Source organism: Erythrolamprus reginae, chromosome 8 (assembly GCF_031021105.1).
Source record: "Erythrolamprus reginae isolate rEryReg1 chromosome 8, rEryReg1.hap1, whole genome shotgun sequence".
Taxonomy (NCBI): Eukaryota; Metazoa; Chordata; class Lepidosauria; order Squamata; family Dipsadidae; genus Erythrolamprus; species Erythrolamprus reginae.
In genome coordinates, this window is record NC_091957.1 from 20196434 (window position 1) to 20221352 (window position 24919).

At 43.4% G+C, this 24919-nt stretch overlaps 1 protein-coding gene across 1 annotated transcript in view; it reads right to left on the minus strand.

The window, feature by feature from the left end:
- Nucleotides 1–24919, minus strand: part of ATAD3A (ATPase family AAA domain containing 3A) — a 25862-nt gene continuing 943 nt past the window's right edge. Inside the window, exons 2-16 of the mRNA XM_070759182.1 lie at nucleotides 22415–22491; nucleotides 21164–21265; nucleotides 20004–20063; nucleotides 19298–19367; nucleotides 17616–17781; nucleotides 17190–17259; nucleotides 13252–13407; nucleotides 11974–12030; nucleotides 11638–11763; nucleotides 10113–10237; nucleotides 7762–7813; nucleotides 6247–6317; nucleotides 2401–2568; nucleotides 1473–1581; nucleotides 1–443 (exon numbers count right to left, since the gene is read on the minus strand). Of these exons, the coding sequence (XP_070615283.1) occupies nucleotides 276–443; nucleotides 1473–1581; nucleotides 2401–2568; nucleotides 6247–6317; nucleotides 7762–7813; nucleotides 10113–10237; nucleotides 11638–11763; nucleotides 11974–12030; nucleotides 13252–13407; nucleotides 17190–17259; nucleotides 17616–17781; nucleotides 19298–19367; nucleotides 20004–20063; nucleotides 21164–21265; nucleotides 22415–22491 (1577 nt within the window). The 3' untranslated portion in view covers nucleotides 1–275. The remainder of the gene's footprint in view (nucleotides 444–1472; nucleotides 1582–2400; nucleotides 2569–6246; nucleotides 6318–7761; nucleotides 7814–10112; nucleotides 10238–11637; nucleotides 11764–11973; nucleotides 12031–13251; nucleotides 13408–17189; nucleotides 17260–17615; nucleotides 17782–19297; nucleotides 19368–20003; nucleotides 20064–21163; nucleotides 21266–22414; nucleotides 22492–24919) is intronic.

Sequence of the window (24919 nt, forward strand, 5' to 3'; positions counted from 1 at the left end):
TTAAGGCTGCTCTCCTTTGGCAAAGGAATTCTCTTTTAATATATTGTTTTGTGTGGTACAGACCTGTGTTCCCATAATTATTCCAGGAGTCCACTTTTAAGAATCAACGAAATGGTTCCTGAACTCAGAACCCGCCGCCCTCCATAGCCTCTTTCAAGACCCGGGACTATCAATGCCGTTCTCCTCATGATTCCAATGGCCCTAGGCCTTCCCCCTTATCTCTGAATCCCACCCAGAGGTCTGGGATCTCTCTCAGCCGCTTTTCCCGAGGCCCTTCACTCGTTCTTCCCCAGCATAAGTGGCAATGGCTGGTTCTTGCCTGCCTCCATGCCTTCCGCTTTCAGCCACTCCATCTTCTGTCTGTGCTGCTGAACCGCGTCGGCTACTCGGCTATCGATCATGGCTTCTGTCAGGACACCATCCGCCGAGGCGTAGGCCGCAGCCTGGGGAGGAAAAAAAAAAGATCACGATGAATCCTAGTTTGAAATTACAGGTGGTCATAGAAACACAGAAGACTGACGGCAGAAAAAGACCTCATGGTCCATCTAGTCTGCTCTTATACTATTTCCTGTATTTTATCTTAGGATGAAACTATGTTTATCCCAGGCATGTTTAAATTCAGTGACTGTGGATTGACCAAACACGTCTGCTGGAAGTTTGTTCCAAGCATCTACTGTTCTTTTAGTCAAATAATATTTTCTCACGTTGCTTCTGATCTTTCCCCACAACTAGCCTCAGATTGTGCCCTTGTTCTTGTGTTCACTTTCCTATTAGAAACACTTCCCTCCTGAACCTTTTTTAACCCTTTAACATATTTAAATGTTTCGATCAGGTCCCCCCTTAAGACCTGCCACCATTTTTGTAGCCCGTCTTTGGACCTGTTCAATTTTATCAATATCCTTGATTAAACCATCATTTGAACACACAGGTCTACAGCATAGTCACACAGACAAACCAGAAATAGCAGAGAGTAATCAGAGAGAGGGGGAGGAAGGAGGGAGAGAGGGAGGGAGGGAGGGGGAGAGAGAGAGACAGAGACTGCTGGCTCCCTTATGGTTAACTGCAACACTAGCTCTTAAAGCTATATTGTAGTAGTTCATGCAAACATACATTGATTGTTTATACACTGCTCAAAAAAATAAAGGGAACACTCAAAGAGCACATCCTGGATCTTTAATGAATGAAGCATTCTCATTGAATACTTTGTTCTGTACAAAGTTGATTGTGCACAACAGCATATGAAATTGATTGTCAATCAGTGTTGCTTCCTAAGTGGACAGTTTGATTTCACATGAGTTTGATTTACTTGGAGCTATATTATGTTGTTTAAGTGTTCCCTTTATTTTTTTTGAGCAGTATATATTGCCAAACCTAACCAGTTATATACATAGTACTAACACCCCAGGTCATCACACGTGGCTAGACTCAGGATGATGAGGCAGGTTATCCAGATAGGGTCTTTTGAGCCTTACCTGCCAAGCCACCGCAAGCTGCGAGATCTCCCGTCCAGACATGCCTTCTGTCAACTTGGCAATTTCCGAGCACTTTTTCCCATAATCAAACTGGGCCAGTTTCAAGCGTCTGGGTGTGCCAAAAAAAAAAAAAAGGCAGATGAATCAGTCACAGTAGGAAAACATTAGTTCCCCTCTCCCCTTCAACTCCCACAATTCCTCAGCCAACCATGAATGATAGAGTTGGAAGAGGCCAGAAAGGTCATCTAAGCCAGGGATCTCCAACCTTAGCAACTTTAAGATCTATGGACTTCAACTCCCAGAATTCCTCAGCCAACCATGAATGATAGAGTTGGAAGAGGTCAGAAAGGTCATCTAAGTCAGGGATCTCCAACCTTGGCAACTTTAAGATCTGTGGACTTCAACTCCCAGAATTCCTCAGCCAGCTTTGCTTTAAGCCTGGTGGACTTCAACTCCCAGAATTCCTCAGCCAGCAAAGCTGCAATCCCTTTCTGTGGTTCCCATCCCATTCTCTACATCCGGGATCTCCAACCTTGGCAACTTTAAGATCTGTGGACTTCAACTCCCAGAATTCTTCAGCTAGCCATGAATGATAGAGTTGGAAGAGGCCAGAAAGGTCATCTAAGTCAGGGATCTCCAACCTTGGCAACTTTAATACTTGTGGACTTCAACTCCCAGAATGCGTCAGCTAGCTATGAATGATAGAGTTGGAAGAGGCCAGAAAGGTCATCTAAGTCAGGGATCTCCAACCTTGGCAAACTTTAAGACTCGTGGACTTTAACTCCCAGAGTTCCTCAGCCAGCAAAGCTGCGTTCTGGAATTCTGGGAGTTGAAGTCCACAAGTCTTAAAGTTGCCAAGGTTGGGGATCCCTGCCCGACATCTCTTATGATTAGCAATCGGTGGAAGAACATCAAGTTCTGTACTAACTGTTTGCCCTCGGTGGCTGGCTGGAGGATGTGCTTGTCGAAATACATTCGGACCAATCTCTCCCGCTCTTCTAAACCTGGCAGCTGGAAGTGGACCATCTCGTCAATCCGGTCATTGATGGCCCAATCGAACTGTTCCGGCTGGTTGCTTGCTAAGACCAGCATGAACCTACAAGGGAAGAAAAGACGGAGAATTGGAGAAGGGCATACCCACAATTCCCACAAGCTGGCAACAAAGGAAAAACAGAATTAAATTTTATTCTTTTTTTTAAAAAAAAACTTTATTAAATTTCTACATATAAAAATAGAAAGGAAAAAATTAAACAAACAAAACATACAAAGAAAAAAACAAGAAAAACAGACAAATGAACATTTAAACTTGAACAACATATAAAACATTCAGTTTCAGTAGTGTTTTTTATGTGCACATAGATGTAGTTATTTGCTTATCATCAATCAATATTTTCTTTCACTACGTACATATATTTATTTGTTATATAGAATTTTATAAAAAATATTTTATTACATTATATATAAATGTTATACCAATATACAGTGGTTAGAGTGCCGTACTGCAAGCTGCTTCTGCTGATTGTAATTCAGCAGTTCGAATCTCACCACCAGCTCAAGGATGACTCAGCCTTCCATCCTTCCGAGGTGGGTCAAATGAGCACCCAGATTGTTGGGGATGATATGTCGATTCTGTAAACTGCTTAGAGAGGGCTGTAGAAACACTAGGAAGCGGTGTATAAGTGCTATTGATATTTTGTGGCTCTTTTTATTTATTTATTTATTTATTGGATTTGTATGCCGCCCCTCTCCGTAGACTCGGGGCTGCTAACAACAGTGGTAAAAACAACATGCGACAATCCAATATTAAAACAGCTAAAAACCCTTATTTTAAAACCAATCATACATACAAACATACCATACATAAATTGTAGAAGCCTAGGGGGAAAGAATATCTCAGTTCCCCCATGCCTGACGACAGAGGTGGGTTTTAAGAAGCTTACGAAAGGCAAGAAGGGTGCGGGCTATTCTAATCTCTGGGGGGAGTTGGTTCCAGAGGGCCGGGGCCGCCATGGAGAAGGCTCTTCCTTTGGGTCCCACCAAACGACATTGTTTAGTTGACGGGACCCGGAGAAGGCCAACTCTGTGGGACCTGACTGGTCGCTGGGATTCATGCGGCAGAAGGCAGTCCCGGAGATAATCTGGTCCGGTGCCATGAAGGGCTTTATAGGTGATGACCAACACTTTGAATTGTGACCAGAAACTGATCGGCAACCAATGCAAACTGCGGAGTGTTGGTGTAACATGGGCATACTTAGGGAAGGCCATGATTGCTCTTGCAGCTGCATTCTGCATGATCTGAAGTTTCCGAACACTTTTCAAAGGTCGCCCCATGTAGAGAGCGTTACAGTAGTCGAGCCTCGAGGTGATGAGGGCATGAGTGTTTAAAATTGCCCACCTCTGTTCTAGGGTCTCACCAACATTTTCTGTGGGCGACCCAAACCAGACACTGCATTCCAAGTGTGGTCTCACCATAAAGCGGTGCTATCACCTCCCGTGATCTTGGAAACTATCCCTCTCTTTGATACAACGGAGGATTAGCATCGTACCCTGCTTAAGGGCAGGAAACTGAGGCACATCCCCTCCACCGATTTTATGGCAGTTCTCTTGGGCTTTCAATCCCCAGGCTCTCTCTGTTTGACGAAGATCTTGGGGTTTTTTGGCGGCTGTGTGGGTTTTTTTAAAAAAAGGCTGCTGACGACAATGATTTTGGGTTTAATGGTGCATTGTGAATTGACACCGATTATTTTTTTGGGACGATGGCAAAGATTGCCGCTGTAAGCAGCAAACTACCATCTGTGAGGATTCAGCACTTTTGGGGATAATGGCAATTCAACATTCAATTCCTAGGGGGCCCTTTTAGATCTGCCCCCTCCCTCCCTAATTGTTATGGCTCCCACTGGTCTCTTCCAGACAATTAAAAGGAACAATTTAACCCATTGTGGACATGTGGTTCCCATCCCCGAAATAATAATCAAGATTATCCTTCAGGTTGTTGTTTTTCTCTTAAGAATTCTCCAAGGTCGGCAACTGGCATTCTGGATGGAGCATGGGCACCAAAACCATCCTGCTTGTTATAAATGTTGGTTACGACCTATAAAGCCCTTCATGGCGCCGGACCAGAATATCTCCGGGACCGCCTTCTGCCGCAGGAATCCCAGCGACCAGTTATGTCTCACAGAGTTGGCCTTCTCCGGGTCCTGTCAACTAAACAATGTCGTTTGGCGGGACCCAGGGGAAGAGCCTACTCTGTGGCGGCCCCGACCCTTTGGAACCAACTCCCCCCAGATATCAGAGTTGCCCCCACCCTCCTTGCCTTTCGTAAGCTCCTTAAAACACACCTCTGTCGTCAGGCATGGGGGAATTGAGACTTCCCCTTCCCTCTAGGCTTATAAAATTTATGCATGGTATGTCGGTATGTATGATTGGTTTCTTAAATTGGGTTTTTTTAAATTAACTTAAATATTAGATTTGTTTACATTGTGTTATTATTGCTGTTAGCTGCCCCGAGTATACGGAGAGGGGCGGCATACAAATCTGATTAATAAATAAATAAATGCCAATTTAAACCCTTAAGATGATGCTTCTCAAATAGTGGGGCGGACATGGAGTGATGCCATGTGTGTGTGTTTGTGTATGTGTGAGACCCCGGGGAACATGGGGTTTTTTGGAGCAGAGAGTAGGGGTTGTTTGCACCAAACAATAGCACACAGCACAGAGCAGGAGTAAATACAGTAATACCTCATGATACGAACTTAATTGGTGCAAGGAGGAGGTTCGTAAGACGAAAGGAAACAATGTAAAGTCAATTAATCCGTGCAACCAAAAAAACCCCCGCAAAAAAAACGGCTTTTGGCGACTGCTGGGAAGCCGCGCGGCTGTTTTAAAAGGTGACAGCCGTTCGGGGGGGTGCTGGGAAGCCCCCCAGGCCGGCTGCGACCTTTTAAAAGAGCCGCGCCGCTTCCCATCTGTCTCCTGAAGCCGAACGGCAAAGCCGAACTTCCGCGTTCGGCTTCGGGAGACAGCTGGGAAGCGGCGCGGCTGTTTTAAAAGGTGACAGCCGGGTTGGGGGGCTTCCCAGCAACCTCCCGAACCAAACCCGGGGTTCAGAAAATTTTTGCCTCTTCTTACGAACTTTGTTCGAGTTACGAACCGGCGTTCGGGAGGCTTCTGGGAAGCCCTGCCGCCCGGCTGTCACCTTTTAAAACAGCCGCGCGGCTTCCCAGCAGTCTCCGAACGCCGGTTCGTAACTCGAAAAAAGTTCGTAAGAAGAGGCAAAATTTTTCTGAACCCCGGGTTCGTATCACGAGTTATTCGTAAGACGAGGGGTTCGTATCTTGAGGTACCACTGTACACTATTTTTGGCTATGAACAGTATCACAAGCCATCCCTTAACACTTTAAGCCCCTAAATTGCAATTTCCCATTCCCTTAGCAACCATTTAGATTATTACTCACCATGTTTATTTATTAAAGTTTATTTAAAAAATATTTATTAAAGGCGGACGAAAATTTGACGATGACATATGACGTCATCGGGCAGGAAAAACTGTGGTATAGGGGAAAAACCCGTGAAGTATTTTTTAATTAATATATTTGAAAAACCGTGGTATAGACTTTTCGCACAGTTCGAACCCGCGAAAATCGAGGGAACATTGTACTGCTTCATAGTGCTTTTACAGCCCTCTCTAAGCGGTTTACAGAATTAGCATATCAAGCTGTCAAAATTGAGAAAGACCGCTTTGAAGCGCTCTCTGGGTTTTTTTAGGAACTCATACTTGTTGCTGTGTTGTCCTGTCCGGTGAAGGAAAGCATTGAGTGTCGCTCGTAGGTCCTCGCTGATTTTTTCCTGCCAGGATAAACAAACGCAGGGGTCAAAAGTTGAGGAATATCACTTAATCCAAATTAAATCCAATCCTTGGCTCTTCTTCCCTAAAAGTACCTCTTCTCCACTCCTTCTTGTTGCTTTCTATAGTTTTCAAGCCTGCGAGGACGATGGATGATTGTAAGTTTAAAAAATAAATAATCTAATGATGCTAGCTAGTTTGAATAAAGAAAACATCTGCAAAAAAATGACAGCAGCCAAGCTCAGAGACCAACAAGGACTTCTCATTTCAACCCTGAGCTACAAATATCCTCCTCTATTTAAAAAAATATATTCTGCTTTCTATAACCTTATTCGCACCCTTAAATACGAGGCCCAGAAAGTAATGCACCACATTTTTTTTCTTAGCCTATAGTAATGCTACGAATGTGAAATTTTACATATACAGTGGTACCTCGGTTTTCGAACGCTTCCCTTCTCGTACATTTCGGATATCGAACAAAATTTTCTGCAAAAATTTGCTTCAGTATCCGAACAAAAATTCGGATACCGAACAGCCAGAGAAAATTTTGTTCATTATCTGAAATGTAATCCCGGCAGCTTCAGGGCGCTGAGGAGCTCTCTAAGAGCTCCAAGCTGCAGGAAAGGTGGGGGCTGCTGCAATCCCGGCAGCTTTGGGGGGCTCTTTTCCTCATTGCTTCGTTTTATTACCTGTAAGGAGCTTCAAAAACTTTTTTCCTGTGGCTGCAACAGCGGCGATTTCCCTTCCAGTAGCAAGAGCCCCGGGAAGTCACGTAATGAAGAGAAGCTGCTGGAGCGGCAGCAATTGCTGAGATGGCTCCGCCGGCTTCCCTTCATCACGTGACGTTCCCGGCGCTCTTGCTACTGGAAGGGAAATCGCCGCTGTTGCAGCCACAGGAAAAAAGTTTTTGAAGCTCCTTACAGGTAATAAAACAAAGCAATGAGGAAAGGAGCCCCCCAAAGCTTCCGGGATTGCAGCAGCCCCCACCTTTCCTGCAGCTTGGAGTAGCGAATTTATTTATCCCATTGGAAATAAAGAAAATAGATTTAATTGGTTCCCAGCGAGTTAACAGGGGCTGGGAACCAATTAAATCCATTTCCGTTATTTCCTATGGGATAAATAAATTCGGTACTCGACCAAATCGGTTCTCGACCACACTTCTGGAACGAATTGTGGTCGAGTACCGAGGTGCCACTGTACATTATTTGAACTGGAGGTCTGGGTGACGCACACAAGTGAGGTGAGTCAGTGGACAACATCCCCTTCCACTGGTGACTTTTTTGGTGGCCAAAAAGAGAGAGAGAGAGAGAGAAGTTCTTACTTTTGGGGTAACAAGGATATTAACTATCGGGATCACTAATCAAAGTAAAATGAGAAAGCTTTTGACCGGCCCAGTAGTAAGCAGGAACGAGCGTGCAGATGAGAGAAAGAGGGAAAGACGCTTACTGTTGCTCTTTTACGTAGAAACGCATCAGCTTCATCCACAAACAGCAAGAGTCTGGAAAGGAGAAAATTAGGTATATGCTGAAAATAATTAAATCCACAGATTTTTAAGAATGTGTCAACTAGACAAAACCAGATGCTCCCAGATGAAACCTGAACTGTTTTGCACCTGTTTTGGCATCCACTGTCTGGACCGTTTAGCTCGACCTGGGCAAAGTGCGGCCTGGGGGCCAGATGCGGCCTGCCTGATGTCTGTGACCAGCCCGCGGAGGTTGGAAGGAAGGAAGGAAGGAAAGAAGGAGAAATGGAAGGAACAAGGAAGGAAGGGAACAAGGAAGGGGTGGGCAATTAATTTAGAATTATAATATATATACTGTATATTATAATATAATATATAATTATAATTTATAATTTTAATATAATTAATTCAGTTCTACCCAATAATATACAGTATTGGGTAGAACTGAGTTAATTATATTAATCCGGCCCTCTAAAACCATCCCAATTTCTCATGCGGCCCCATGGCAAAATTAATTGCCCACCCCTGGTTTAGCCCCACTGCAGCCCAACCAACACAAGCGATGAAAAAAGGCTAACACTACAAGGCATCTAAAACGAACAGACTATTACAGCCACAGGGCATCACTGCAGCACACAAATAAAACCCCTAGAGACCATTTGAAGGAAATCAAAACTCAGTAGTTTGAAAAATAAAAACAGGAGTCGCCCACAGCAGCAGTCATCAATTGGTGGTCCGTGGATCACTGGTGGTCTGTGAGAACATTTTGTTGGTCTGCAGAAAAACTATGCATTTTTTAATATTGCACTAAATCAGGGGCCCTCAAACTATGGCCCCTAGGCTGGATATGTGCAATGAACGTTTGTGTTGCTGCAGAATCTCATCCTTCGGGATCTTTCTGTGCAGGTTACAGGGGTGCAGAAATTCTGACTTGGGGTCTGCTTGCGGAGTGTATAAAATCATGCATGGGATAGAAAAGGTGGATAGAGAAAATTCTTTTCTCTATCACACACTACTAGGACGAGGGGGCCCTCCCTAAAGCTCATAGGTTAGAAAGTGAGGACAAACAAAGGGAAATATTTCTTCACCCAGAGGGTCCTTGGTTGATGGAATTCACTTCCAGAAGAGGTCGTGACAGCTGTCAGCCTGTGTAGCTTCAAGGCAGGATTAGACAGATTCATGGATGCCGAGGGTATCAGTGGTTATTGAAACGGATGTCCAAGTGCAGCCTCTATGTTGGTTGAGACAGGCAGGATTCCCTTGAATACAGTTTGTTGGGGGTCAAGGGAAAGGGAGGGTTTGGCCTCCTCTTTCTGCTCAAGATCCCCATGGACAATTGGTGGGCACAGAATGCTGGACTCGATGGGCTTTGGCCTGATTCAGCATGGCTTTTCTTATGTTCTTTTGCTTCGTCCTCCTGGTGCGGGGCTTCGGGCAAAGGCTGGAGGGAAGTGTCGCTGGTGGCGAAGAGCCAGAAGGCCTCGTTCCAGTGGAACTGCATGACCTGGAACTGGCTGACCATCTCAGTCCACTGAGCCTCCAGGCGCTGGTAACTGGCCTTGTGCTCCCACAGGTTTTTCCAATACTTGGAAAGCCTATGCTTGGTTTAACAGGCTCTGTTCTGTTTGCTGCAAGGAGGTAAACTGCTGGGAGGCAGAGGCCAAAGGGTGAGGATGGTTGGGTTGGTGGGACTAGATTCGGTGTATAAGTTGCACCCAAGTTTTCACTCTCTTTTTGGGGGAGTGCATGCAGTGCATCTTTTTTTGGTGGGGGGGATTTTTAATATATTTCTCCATCCATACCTTTTCAATACATTTCAAAATACTTTCATAATACAATAAAAACAGTATCAGGTTAGTAAGCCAATTATACTTTCTTTATTATACAAAGAAAGAAAATTATAGACCAAAAAAAGAAGGTAAAGAAAAGGGGGGGAAAAAGCAGAAAACCCCCCAAACTCTATTACTCTAATAAAATAGAAATTAATCAATCCGTTATCTTAAATCTTCAATTCTTGAACATTTATTATACTATTGTAATCATATTTCATTCAATATAATAATCAATTATTATTCAAATATTTATCTCTTCATTATCATTAACTTTCCCAATCTTTCATAATTCCAATAATCCAAATAATCTATCGCTTTCTGTATAATTCTATGCTTTGGCAAAATTCCTTAAAATCAAATGTATATTAAAGCAACACCCAGATAAATCTAACTACATCATTCCATAATTATTGCATATTTAATAATCTATCATCCCTCCTCAAAGTACCATCTTTGCATTTTACACTCCAAAAAATACGGTACTTTAGAAAAGGCCAACTTACCCTCTCCGACTTGTGTTGGCCCAGTCAAAGACCTTGTGCATGGCGGTCACGCCTTCGCGCCCCATAGGGGCTACGTCGCCACCCGTCATGATGGCGTAATCCATGCCAGAATGCATGGCTAATTTCTAGAAAGAGGAAAGAGAGTTTAAGAAACAAAAGTTGGACTGGGTCAGAGGTAGGCAAAGGTGGCTCTTCTATGACATGTGGACTTCAATTCCCAGAATTCCTGAGCTAGCATGATTGGCTGAGGAATTCTGGGAGTTGAAGTCCACAAGTCATAGAAGAGCCAGCTTTGCCTACCCCTGGACTGGATCGGTATGTTCAAAGCATGTGCTATGAAAGCCCATGAGGGGCTTTTGGGTTGCTGTTTTATCAACGATTTATGGTTTTTATGACTATAGAAGATACATTATAGAAAAAGAATGTGAGACAACTTTGTGAGGGAGGGTATTAAACTATATGTAACTGCTGTAAAGAAGTTCAGAAACTAGATATTAGATGGTGCGGAGAGGGATGGACTGACACTAAAAAGAAAATAGCACAAGGAAGAAACAATATTTTTATAACATGGGATGTATTTTACCAGTGGCTAAATAATAGAAATTAAAAGATAAAATATTACTAGGTATAACTTAATAATGAATGCTTATGATTATATACTGCTCAAAAAAATAAAGGGAACAGTCAAAGAACACACCCTAGATCTGAATGAATGAAATATTTTCATTGAATCCTTTGTTCTGTACAAAGTTGAATGTGCACAACAGCATGTGAACTTGATTGTCCATCAGTGTTGCTTCCTAAGTGGACAGTTTGATTTCACAGAAGTTGGCTTTACTTGGAGTTATAGTGTGTTCAGTGTTCCCTTTATTTTTTTTTTGAGCAGTGTATATATGTAAACAACACACCACAATTATTAGTATTATCACTACTAATATTGGACTGTGTAAGTAAAATAACTCAGACAGTGCATGGTTCACTAAGCAGATATGTTGATTAAAATTAAAAATATTTTTTTTTAAAAAAGTTCAGAAACTAGAAAATGAGTTAGATGCCAGATGTACGGGGGAGAAAAAGAGGAGAGAACAAAGATTGGTCTGAAATGGTATCTAGTGTTTCCTGCTTAAGCAGGGGAAGGACTAGAACAATGATGGGGAACCTATGGCGCTTGTGCCACAAGTGGCACACGGAGCCATATCTAAGGGCATGTGAGGTGTTGCCCTATTTCAGCTGATTTTCAGCCTTCTTTTCGGGCATTTTTGCACCCTAAAGCATGGGGACGGCGAAAAACGGAAGTTCGTTTCCGGCGTTCCCCAAGAATCCGGAGGTTTCAGTGAGGCCTATGTGCATGCGCCGGATATAGCCATGAAGGGGTTGTGTGCATGTGCAGGAGAGGCCATGGGTGTGGGCACATGTGTGAGTGCGCTCTTTTGGCACACACGAGCCACAAAAGAATCGCAATCACTGGACTAGAAGATCTTTAGGCTTAGGATTTGACAGAATGATGATAGAACTGGGCTTTTACCTTGGCAAAAAGAGTCTTTCCGGTCCCTGGAGGCCCATACATGAGGATATTCCGATAGAGGCTTCTGTTATTCCTTGTGTTCCGGGTCGCGATGGCTACGTCTCGCACCCGCGCCTCCAGCGTCGGCTGCAAAAGGAACCAGCAAAGAGCGTTAAGGCTTGGCGGGTGGAAAAAATCAGCCTTCCTATTTCCTGATCCTGCACCTGGTTTTCCACACAGCCGACCAAAGACCTTTCTTTTACAGGGCATCCTCAACTTACAACCACCCGTTTAGTGACGGTTTGAAGCAAGGACAGCACTGGATAAAAAGTGACCCCCTGGCCATTGTTCACTCACATTGAGTACCACCCCTTCGAGAGCGTCTTGGGCCTTGCTGGTCAATCGCCGGCCAACCTACAAAGCCAAAGGGACAGAAGTTAGCCTCTGCAGAAACGGCTAGAGGGAAGGTGGGGATTGTTAGAATGTCTAGGTAATAAACAAATTTTAAGTAGAGTTAATGTAGTAATGTGGGTTAGTCAGTCAATGAATTGGACTTAGTATAAAATAGAACAATATTATTATATACAAATAGGCAAATAATCAATAGTAGTTACACCGTCCAAATATCATACACATCTAATCCTGATGATGATTTACAAACCAGGTTAACACACACAGCAAAAATATGCACACAACAAAAATACAAATATCTCAAGTATAAACTCCCCCCAAGAGGAACACCGTTGGTTCCCCCTTATGGCCAACCATCAACCGTCTCTTAAAGGTGCAGTCTTAGAAACATAGAAGACTGACAGCAGAAAAAGACCTCATGGTCCATCTAGCCTGCCCTTATACTATTTCCTGTATTTTATCTTACAATGGATATATGTTTATCCCAGGCATGTTTAAATTCAGTTACTGTGGATTTACCAACCACATCTGCTGGAAGTTTGTTCCAAGGATCTACTACTCTTTTAGTAAAATAATATTTTCTCATGTTGCTTTTGATCTTTCCCCCAACTAACCTCAGATTGTGTCCCCTTGTTCTTGTGTTCACTTTCCTATTAAAAACACTTCCCTCCTGAAACTCATTTAACCCTTTAACATATTTAAATGTTTCGATCATGTCCCCCCTTTTCCTTCTGTCCTCCAGACTATACAGATTGAGTTCATGAAGTCTTTCCTGATACGTTTTATGCTTAAGACCTTCCACCATTCTTGTAGCCCGTCTTTGGACCCGTTCAATTTTGTCAATATCTTTTTGTAGATGAAGTCTCCAGAACTGAACACAGTATTCCAAATGTGGTCTCACCAGCGCTCTATATAAGGGGATCACAATCTCCCTCTTCCTGCTTGTTATACCTCTAGCTATGCAGCCAAGCATCCTACTTGCTTTTCCTACTGCCCGACCACACTGCTCACCCATTTTGAGACTGTCAGAAATCACGACCCCTAAATCCTTCTCTTCTGAAGTTTTTGCTAACACAGAACTGCCAATGCAATACTCAGATGGAGGATTCCTTTTCCCCAAGTGCATTATTGTACATTTGGAAACTTACATTGTTAGCTTCTGTATTGCAACACCCAACATAGTTACATACAGTATACTAACAAAACCGTCAGCCGTAAGCTTACCTGGATGGGATGCTTGAGCGCTTCGAGTACGGTGATACGTGAGGTTTCCCGCACCAATGAGGGTTTGCCCAGACGCGCTTCGATATACCGCCCGGCCACAGCGGTGGCGTTTTTGGCAGTGTAGATGCCAACAGCCAGCAGAGTCAACCCCGCCACCTGCCGCAAATCAGAAAAGCGATGCTTTCAGGTCTTTTTTGTTTTGGAAGCACATATAATTCTAAGAATGCGAGTGTTTGGGTTTTTTTAAAGGAACAAAGAATGGGAGGGATTCTTAACTTATACAGTGCTATCTCTACCTACTGTTCTGTCTGGGTCCCCCCAGACACCAACACCAATCAAAAAGAGTAGCCAGACACATTGGTCAAAAGCAAAGGCAGTTTATATACTGGAAAGCAAACACAGGTAACAAAAACTGTTCTTACAGACAGGAACACGATGAAGCTTCACAGAGGTTTCACGAAGGCCAGGCAATAAAACAGGATTCTTGCTGGCAAAAACAACACTGGAGATAATAAAACCCACGCCTCCCCCAAGTCTTTCAGCCTTCTAGGCCACAAGCCAAGATCAGAAACGCCAAGAATCAAAGCAAGGTCACAGGACTCCCAATTGATAACTCTCCACAAGACTGTAAGGGCGGGCCTGCCTTTTCAACACTGCTGAGGAGAACCACACCCAAACCCAGCTGTTGCCAATTCAAGGATGGAAATATCTTTCTAATTGGCCCCTTCTTTGAGCTGCACGTCTCTGCCTCATGTCTATTATAGCCTGTGCGTCTTCATCCAATGAATCCAGGCTACTAGCTGGGGATAGCCCCCCCCCCCGGGGGTCTCAGGCTGCTCTCCCTCCTCCTCTTCCTGACGTTCCTCTCCCCCGTCTGCCTGGTCCTCCCCCTCCTGGTCACTGTCCTCCTCCTCTGGGCATGGATCCGGCAGAGCTCCAGCCGGTCCCTGAGGAGCCTCAGGCTGAATCACAACACCTGCAAACACCTCTACTTATGAACTTTTCTAGATAAGAACCGGGTGTTTAAGATTCTTTTGCTTCTTCTCAAGAACCATTTCCCACTTACGAACCTGAGCCTCCGAAACTGTAACCGGAAAAGGCAGGGAGAAGCCTCCGTGGGGCCTCTCTAGGAATCTCCTGGGAGGAAACAGAGCTTCCACCCTCCCTGTGGTTTCCCCAATCGCACGTATTCTTTGCTTTTACATTGATTCCTATGGGGAAAATTGCTTCTTCTTACAAACGTTTCTACTTAAGAAGCTGTTCACGGAACAAATTAAGTTTGTAAGTAGAGGTACCACTGTAATTTTTTTCTCTCCCTCCCTCCTTCGGACTTCTTTCATTTCACCCAGATTGGTACAGAGGGCCAATTTCTTTGGGCCCTGAGCAACTCCAGGAACTTCATTCTCTTCCATCAGGGTATCCAGGGGGAAAGCATTTTGAAATTCTCTGATATTTCCCTGACATTTCTATGTAACTTGCGATCTAGTTAAGGCACGGTTGTAGATGACGTCATCCCAAATGGCTAAGCCATGAAGAAATATCGGTAGCGGAGGAAACAAGTTGTGGCCACAATTACGGTAATTTTTGCTTGACTCTGCCAGGCAGCATGATCCGTTTTTTGATTTTTTTTTTTACGTGATTTTTCCCTGAATTTTAAACATTTTAATATAAGTTTTTTCTCCTGATTTATTCCGTCCCCCCCCCCCCAGAAATTCCCTGATAATTACTGATATTTCCCAAATCGCTGATTTCCCTGATAATTCCTTGATTTCCCTGTTTTCCACTTTTGCTGGAAACTCTGCAAATTCCTTTCTCTCTCTCTCTCTCTCCCCTTCGGACTTCTTTCATTTCACCTACATTGGAACAGAGGGCCGATTTCTGTGGGCCCTGAGCAATTCCAGGAAATGCATTTTCCTCCATGTAAGCAGAACCAACCACAAAAATTGCTGGCTTGGCTCAGTGTGTGAATAAACCAATGCTTCTCATTTTCAGTTATGCGCCCCCCCCTAGGAAGAAGTAAACCTTCCGTGCCCCCCCAACTCTCCGTTCTGGGCCCCAATGGAATTTTATTTATTTTATTATTTATTTATTTATTCGATTTTTATGCCGCCCTTCTCCTTAGACTCAGGGCGGCTTACAACATGTTAGCAATAGCACTTTTTTAACAGAGCTAGGCTATTGCTCCCACAATCCGGGTCCTCATTTTACCCACCTCGGAAGCATGGAAGGCTGAGTCAACCTTGAGCCGGTGATGAGATTTGAACCGCTGACCTTCAGATCTACAGTCAGCTTCAGTGGCCTCCAGTACAGCACTCTACCTGCTGCGCCACCCCGGCTCATATTTTAATGTTAATATTTTACTCATTCTAAGCTGAAAGCAGATTATTAGCTGGGGAAGGCTGCTCTACCCACTTAACTGGGAGTAAATCACACTGAACTCAGGGGAGTCCGTTTTCGGTTAGGCAGGCCTAGGCTACGGTGGCTAGGGCCCTCTTTTGACACGGAGCCAGGCCGGCTTAATCAAGCCAATGTTTTGGGATCGGCAGCCTGGCCCATAAGCACAGCCTCTGTCGGGCACTCACAACGAATGGTGTAGAAAGAGGCTTTAGGGTGCTGTTCTAAACTTTCGCCCCGCTGCAGAGGATGCTCCTCCTTGTCCAGCAGCAGGTTCGCCATGGCTACCGCGGCACCCGCCGAGAACGACAAGACCCCACGCAGCTGTCCTGCCCCACTGCTTTCTCTTCCGGGCTCTGAGCAGCATGCAACTGGGAAAACACTCCCCATATGGGGGAATCATTTGAGAGGGATCACGCATGTTCCCCGGGGTCACACACGCCCCCCTGGCATCGCTCCCTGCCCCCCCCAGAGGGGCGCACCCACTATTTGAGAAGGACTGGAATAAACGATGATTTATGATCATCTGTTTCCCTCTGGGGGCATGCCCAAGCTGGGTTAGAATCAGTGAAGGCTGCAATATTTTTTACCAACCACACTGTGGGTGTGGCTTATTTTGTGGGCGTGGCTTGCTAACCATATGACCAGGTGGGAGTGGCTTGATAATCATGTGACCCAGGGGTGGCTTAAAGGTCATGTGACTGGCTTAAAGGTGGACAACTTGACGTCACTCACGTCAAGGGTTAAGGTGCCTGGCCCTTCCTTGCCTCAAAGATACCATTTCCCTATCTATTTACTATTACTGAACATCCAAAATATACTATTTAATTCTATGTACAGTAATCCTTCGCTACTTCACGGTTCATCTTTTGCGGATTTGCTACTTCACGGGTTTTCAAAGGGAGCTTAAATCCATTGAAAATGTTAAATCCATTAAAAATTCATAAAATTCTCCTACAGTATTCTATTAAAGGAACTGGTAGGATATCACTTGTAGTTCCAGCTGAGAAACATTATAGAATGACTGCTTAATGCAAAGGGTGGGTTTTAAAAGTCCAAATACTCGTTAAATACATAAAAAACTATCTTTCCTCTACTTCACGGAAATTCGTTTTTCACGGGTGGTCTTGGAACGCATCCCCCGCGAAAAACGAGGGATTGTTGTATATATGCCACATGTGTACATACATATTACACACAGGCACACAAAAATATACATTATTGACTATATGAACTGTATGTGTAGGTACATACACACACACACACACACACAGAGCTCTTCTAAAATTATACACATTCAACATCATTTACTGCGATAGGAAAAACATACCCAGAGCCCAGAAGGGAAAAAAAGAAAAAAATTCAAATGTTTTCTACCGGTCCTGCGTACCTGACCATACCAGTAGGAGCCCATCACTGGTTAGAATATGTATTGATCAGCCTCATGATTTGCCTAAAGCTCTAGCAGAAATTTTAACTTTTGTATTGATCTATAATGAGATCAGAGGATGGTTGTGGTCTCTTAAATTTGATGTGTAGCTTACCGTTGCCGTTACTTTATCCCAGTCAGTAACAAAGGCACGGAAACCTTCTCCAAAAAGCGTTCCAGCTGTCCTGAAGAGAAAACAAACCTTTTTAAAAAGTGGTATGTCCGGATTATAAACGTGGACAATATTCTTATTTACTATATTTTTCGGAGTATAAGATGCACCTTTCCCCATCTAGGCCCATCTTATAGACCCAATACATAGATTTTTGGTCTCCTGAACCCTCCAAGGGCCGGGGAAGATGAAAAAAACACAACAAGGGGAGGCCCTCCTGTAAATTTAGCTGTGTCTTATAGGCTGCTGCGATTTATAGTCCGGAAAATACAGTAAATCTAGCTCAACTTAAAAGTGCCATTAATTTTGCTGTCGCTGCCTGGCCTTCACCAAACCTGCCCATTTCCCAGACTTTTCCACCCAACTTACTTGAGGGAATCCAACACGGTCTGACGGTGCTCAGCGGCTTTTAGCCGAATTTGTTCCCGGATGAGATCCGCATTCTCCCGTTCCGCCCTGGCGCGAGCCTGGGCTTCCGCCTCGATCCGCAGCATCTCGTTCTTGTGCCGCAGTTCCATCTCGCGCTCCACCGTTGCTACGAAGGAAACCGAGAGCTTGAATCGACGGGGAGGAAAAAAGTGTCATTTGGGGTCGTGACGGACTCCAGACTTCAACCAGCCAAGACAGCTACTTTGGTAAAGGATTGTGGGTTTAACCAGGGTGTCCAGGGGGAAAGCATTTTGAAATTCCCTGATATTTCTCTGTAACTTGTGATCTAGTTAAGGCGTGGTCGTAGATTACGTCATACCAAACAGCCAAGCTATGGAGAAATATTGGAAGCTGGGGAAGCAAGTTGTTGCCCCAGTTGTGCTCATTTTTGCTTGACTCTGCCAGGCAGCACGATCTATTGGGGTTTGTTTACATGATTTCCCACTGACTTTTAAACATTTTAAACATCCCAGCGACCGGTTAGGTCCCACAGAGGTGGTCTCCTCCGGGTCCCATCAACTAAACAATTTCGTTTGGCGGGACCCAGGGGAAGAGCCTTCTCTGTGGCGGCTCCGACCCTCTGGAATCAGCTCCCTCCAGAGATTAGAACTGCCCACACCCTCCTTTCCTTTCGTAAACTCCTTAAAACCCACCTTTGCCGTCAAGCATGGGGGAACTGAAACCTCTCCCCTGCCTATGTAGTTTTTTGTGTATGATGACTGTATGTTTTTATATATTGGGGTTTCTTGTTTTTTAGACTTTTTAAATGTATTATTGTTATTTTAGATTCCAACTATTAGATTTGTTATTATATATTGTTTTTATCATTGCTGTAAGCCGCCCCGAGTCTATGGAGAGGGGCGGCATACAAATCTAATAAATAATAATAATAATTTTAATACAGTTTGTTCCCCACCCGATTTATTCCGTTTTTTTCACGAATTCCCTGATATTTCCTTAATTGTCGATTTTCCTAATAGTTCCCTGATTTCTATGATTTCCAAGTTTGCTGGACATCCTAATTCAACCTCCTTTCCCAAATATCCCTTATGTAGAGCGTAGGTCTTTTATGCTGGAGGAGGAGCGGGAGATTTTGTTCCTTCTACCCAGCATGCAAAGGTAAAGAACAGCGGTTTCTCATCCCTCTGGATGCTGGTTGGGGAATTCTGGGAGTTGAAATCCACACAAGGATGCCAAGGCTGAAAAAATATACTGATGTAGCAGACATAGAGAGGGGAAACATCTATTTTTCACCCTGCATTTAAATCCATCTACCATCCCCTTATTTCCTGGTTATTTTCTTCCAACTTTTCCTGTTCTTTGGAGATTCTTTCCTCCACCCTTTGACATTTTCTCCGGTCTCCTTTCTCCTTAGCTTAAGATCTCAACTCTAGGCCTATTGGTAGGCCCAAAGCCACCAGAACGAACGAACAACTGACCGACCTATCTATTTGATTTAAAAAGCTGCCCAACTCCTTCCAGACTCTGTTCTGACTGTTTTAACAACAGTTAAAACAATATAAAATTCATTCAGTCTTGTTGGGGTTGAGTCTGAGCCTGTTAAGTCCCATCCAGACCTTCACAGCCTCCAGGCACAAACATATTTTGCCATAGCCTCTTACCTCGCCTCATGGCTTCCTGCTTCTGAACCGATTCTTCTTGCTTCCTTAAATTCTCTTCGTTAAGGAGTTGCTGCAGGGGAGAAGAACAGAATTCAATCGGCGGACAACTGGGAAAGCCACTGGGCTTAAAAGAACTTGGTTTCTATTCCCCTTAAAAACAGCAGCAATGGACATTTTTAATGTTCAACTACTGCAGTGGTTCTCAACTTTTCCAATGCCGCGACCCCTTAATACAGTTCCTCATATTGTGGTGACCCCCAACCATAAGTCGAGGGCCAATTCTCCCCACAGAGCTTGAAGCTAATTGGCAGAAAGGTCAGAGGGATACCCCCACTGCAAACGCCTGATTGGTCGGATCGTAAAAACATGTTCCAAGGCACCAGAATAGAAGCTTTAGTTCCTAACACCATGGGAAATTTGTCTTTTCCCATGGTCTTAGGCGACCCCTGTGAAACGGTCGTTTGACCCAAAGGGGTCCCAACCCTCAGGTTGAGAACCACTGGACTACTGGATATATTTCTTCCCACCTTGTTTCCACTGCAGGCCACTGTCTCCCTTTGCTCACAAAGGGGTTTTAACCAACCCAGATGAAGGATCTATGTAAGCAGCATTTTAACCATCCCACGGAGGTACTGGGCCATAGATGGTTACCCTTCTATGATCAAAACATTCCCTCCCTGCCTTTGAGAAAAGAAATAGGACTAACCTGCTGTCGTAGCTGGTCCTCGTAACGTTGCCGAGCTAATTTGTCTTGGTACTGGGCTCTCTTTAAGATAAAAAACAGACATAGGGGAAACTGAGCGATATTTAAGGGGAAAGTAGGACAAGAGTCTTTGAGAGTTAAAGCTGTTAGACAAGGGAAGACTATAACCTCACCCAAGCTGAATTTAATATTGAAACAATTTCCTTGATAGAATATGAAATTTGTTAACTTTTCTTGCCACATTTGATAATTGAGTTGGAATGACATGTACAGAAGCTAAAAATATGTCGGATTCAAATATGTATAGAGAAAATGGTGAGACAAAATATTGAATTGAAACCAGAGGTATTTTTCTTGGGCATTTTGCCAGAGAAATTCAACAAAGAAACATACTTAATTGTTCATGTAGTTAACAGCAGTTTGGATCGCATTTGCACAAAAATGGAAAGTGAACACAAATACTGACCAAAGGAGAGGTTCTTAAGAAAATATTGGACTATGCAAAAATGAATAGATTGACAATATAAGTCAAAGATAAGGAAGATTCGGAATACTATAATGTATGGGTGAAACTTTTATGAATGGACAGAAAAGGAATATAGATAGAGATTAAATTATCCTTTGGGATTGGGCAGCACAGAAGTCGAATAAATTAAATTAAAAAGAAAACGGAAAAGAAATTGAGATAATCCAGATGACAGAATTAGACTAAGGAGGTATCATTAGATTAATAACATATGCCTAAAACAAAGAGCTAATAGTACAGATATGATGTTAAAAAATAAGAAGTCGACAAGTATGAGGAAATGTGATTAGATACATGTAATATGTATTGGAATTAAAATAATTCAGGGAAGGGTTTAGAATGAGAAAGAGAAAGTAGAAAGCGGGAAGAATGAATAAGAAGACTGATAGAGGAGATGGAGATAGAGAGAGGGTAGCATGGAAAAAAGAAACAGACTGATTAATAATAGCAAGACTAGGTGTAAAAAAAGGTTATTGATTGGGAAATGTGTATGCTATTGATATATTCTTAAGGTATATGTATTGATGTATATATGGAAACTGTGGAGAAAAAATAAAAATAATTATATATAAAAAAAGATTAGGAAGTGGGTGCAGTTGTTAAATTAGGAACACAGTCGTTAAGGCAGATGTTTTACCGCTTGTTGTTGCCTTGTCTCTTCATTAAGGGTTTTCCTCCTCTCTTCTGCTTGTATCCGAACTTGTTCATTCTTCAGTTGTTCTACAGCAGCTTCGTATTCCTAAAGACAAGGAGCCAAATTAGGAGACGTTATAGAAACTACCTGCGGGAACATACACTGCTCAAAAAAAATAAAGGGAACACTTAAACAATGCAATGTAACTCCAAGTAAATCAAACTTCTGTGAAATCAAACTGTCCACTTAGGAAGCAACACTGATTGACAATCAATTTCACATGCTGTTATGCACATTCAATTGTGTCCAGAACAAAGTATTCAATGAGAATATTTCATTCATTCAGATCTAGGATGTGTTTTTTGAGTGTTCCCTTCATTTTTTTGAGCAGTATACATTCCTCTCCAGCTTTTTCCATACAGGAAATCCTGTTAAGCTCTCCATCCAAAACCCCCCCAACTTTGCCTCACTCTAATCTAAAGGGAGGGACTTGGATTATGGTGATCTCAGAGATGCCTCAGGGAAACTCTGGCACTTTTGATCTACTAAAAACAACTTGCAACCTCAAGGTGAGAGTCTTTACAAATAACAGAATAAAGAGGGGTCTTGGAATTCTTCTAGCCCAAATCCCCTGCTTAACCAGGAAACCCTGTACATTTCAGACAAATTTCTGTCCAATCTCTTCTTAAAAGCCCCCCCCCCCCCCACTTCTGAAGTCAAGTCGTTCCACCGATTAACTGTTCTGTTAGGACCAGAGTAGGCAAAGTTGATTCTTCTATGACCTGTGGACTTCAACTCCCAGAATTCCTGAGCCAATCATGCTAGCTCAGAAATCCTGGGAGTTGAAGTCCACGTAGCATAGAAGAGCCAACTATGCCTACCCCTCTTTTAGGAAATCCCTCCTTAGTTCCAAGTTGCTTCTCTCCTTGATTTATTTCCATCCATTGCTTCTTGTCCTGTCTTTAGGTACCTTGGAGAATAGGTTAACCCCACTTTTTTATTGTGGCAGCCCCTCAAATATCGGAACACTGCTATCCTGTCTCCCCTGGTCCTTCTTTTCACTAGACTAGCCATGCCCAATTCCTGCAATCATGCTTCGTATGTTTTAAGTTCCAGGCCCCTAATCATCATTGCTGCTCTTCTCTGCACTCTTTCTAGAGTCTCAACCTCTAATATGAAGAATGATCAAGCAAGAGGTTTGTGTTTGTGTAGAAATCTATTGATTAACAGCCTGAATTGCTATGTTTTGCTCACCTTTAATTTAGATTGCTGTTCCAACTGTAGTGTCTGTTCCTGTAGCTGAGCTAAGCCGAGGGCCTCTTTGGCATGTCCTGGAAAAAAAAATCACCCATCAGTTAATTTCCATCATTCAAAAATAACAATAATTTCTTCTCCACCTAATAATGATTTTGCCCATGGAACGAGGGTCGCCCAGAAAGCAATGCACCACATTTTTTTCTCAGCCTACAGTAATGTGAAACTTTAGATATACAGTGGTACCTCATCATACAAACTTAATTGGTTCCAGGAGGAGGTTCGTAAGGTGAAAATTTCGTAAGATGAAACAATGTTTTCCATAGGAATCAATGTAAAAGCAAATAATGCGTGCAAATCCTTCAGGAAAATCCCAAACTTTAGAAGGGAGGCGAACAGAGGGCAGGGAGGAGCAGCTAAAGGGGGCGGGTGGAAGAAGGAAGGCTAGGCTAAAGGGTGAGTGGGAAGGAAGAAAGGCAAGGGGGGCGCCCCTCCCTTTTCTTTCTTCAAAAGACACGTTGTCAATTCCTTTGCAAACACCTTGTTCTCGGCGAAATTTTCCTACTCCGAGCAGCCCCTCCCTCCTCCCGTTTCTTTCTTTAAAAGACACCCTTTCAATTCCTTTGCAAGCACCTTGTTCTCGGCGAAGTTTTCCTACTCCAAGCAGCCCCTCCCTCCTCCCGTTTCTTTCTTAAAAAGACACCCTTTCAATTCCTTTGCAAGCACCTTGTTCTCGGCGAAATTTTCCTACTCCAAGCAGCCCCTCCCTTTTCTTTCTTTAAAAAAGGGGGGGAAAGAAACCCCTTCATCCCAGCAGCAGCTACTTGGGTTCGTAAGGTGAAAATAGTTCGGAAGAAGAGGCAAAAAAATCTTAAACACCGGGTTCGTATCTTGAAAAGTTCGTTAGAAGAGGCGTTCGTAAGATGAGGTACCACTGTACATTATTTGAATTGTCAGGAGTGTGTGTGTAAATTTGGCATTTCTTCAGACAGATAGCGTAGCTGCAGCAGTGTTTCAAAATGGCATCTGTAAGTGATGTACGTTACAAGCAGCGTGTCATCATTGAATTTCTCACGGCGGAGAAAGAAACTGTTGGGAACATTCACAAACATTTGTGTAGAGTTTATGGAGAATCTGCAGTCGACAGAAGGACAGTTAGTTGCTGTGCACAGAGGGTGAGGCCATTGCAGAATGCGATGCAGTGCAGAAATGGCTTCGTGACCAGAACAAGGAGTGGTACTGACAGGTCATACACTCTCTTGTGTCTCGCTAGAGGAAGGCCATAGAACGGGACGGAGATTACGTGGAAAAATAGGGAGTGTAGAAGAAACATCATTCTTTCTAGTGTGTAAGTTTCATTGTGTTCAATAAATAATTGCTGGGGGAAAAATGTGGTGCATTACTTTCTGGGCGACCCTCATAATTCATTGCAGTTCTGGTTGCCCAATAATTAAACTATATGCAGGTAAGCCCTGATGGAAATAACACAATGCTGTCCAAATGAGAGATCCTGGCTTGTGCATTGCCAGAAGGAAGAGAAATAATAAAACTCTTTTGTTTTCAAACACCGACTCAAACGGATGCTCTTTCCTGGTTTAAATTTCGGTCGCTCCTAAAAATACACTGCTCAAAAAAATAAAGGGAACACTTAAACCAGTGTTTCCCAACCTTGGCAACTTGAAGATATTTGGACTTCCACTCCCAGAATTCCCCAGCCAGCGAATGCTGGCTGGGGAATTCTGGGAGTTGAAGTCCAGATATGTTCAAGTTGCCAAGGTTGGGAAACACTGACTTAAACAACACAACATAACTCCAAGTAAATCAAACTTCTGCGAAATAAAACTGTCCACTTAGGAAACAACACTGTGCACATTCAACTTTGTACAGAACAAAGTATTCAATGAGAATATTTCATTCATTCAGATCTAGGATGTGTTCTTTGAGTGTTCCCTTTATTTTTTTTTTGAGCAGTATAGATTGAGTTTAAAAAGCTCTTTTTGGTCAGCCCTTCCTGCCTTTGCTTTCAGGGGCAAAAGTCACATTAGAAGCTTCTGAAGAAAATCACATGGGAGCTGGAAGGTCAAAGGGCATTGTCGCTGATGTTCTCAAGTGTAATCTGCCTTGGGTAGCTAGAAGCAAGGCTGTGGAAAAGCTGTTTGAGACAAGGAATGTCTGCAGGCAGATTGGGCATTGTGGTTAATTGTAAGATCTGGTTCTGGTCCAGCAGTGAGATAGAATAGAATTCTTTATTGGCCAAGTGTGATTGGACACACAGGAATTTGTCTACAAGGCACAAGCAAAACACTCAGGACCATTTTTCATACTTATGGATCACACTTGCACCAACCTCACCGTCATGTGATCAAAATTCCCATTTATGACCTCTGCAGCGTCCTTGGGGGTGTGTGTGTCGCATGATCCCCTCTCCCTTTCTTTTTAACCTTCTGCCCAGCCACCTCAAACAGGGAATTCGGATTCACTTAACGACCTCATGACTAAACTTAA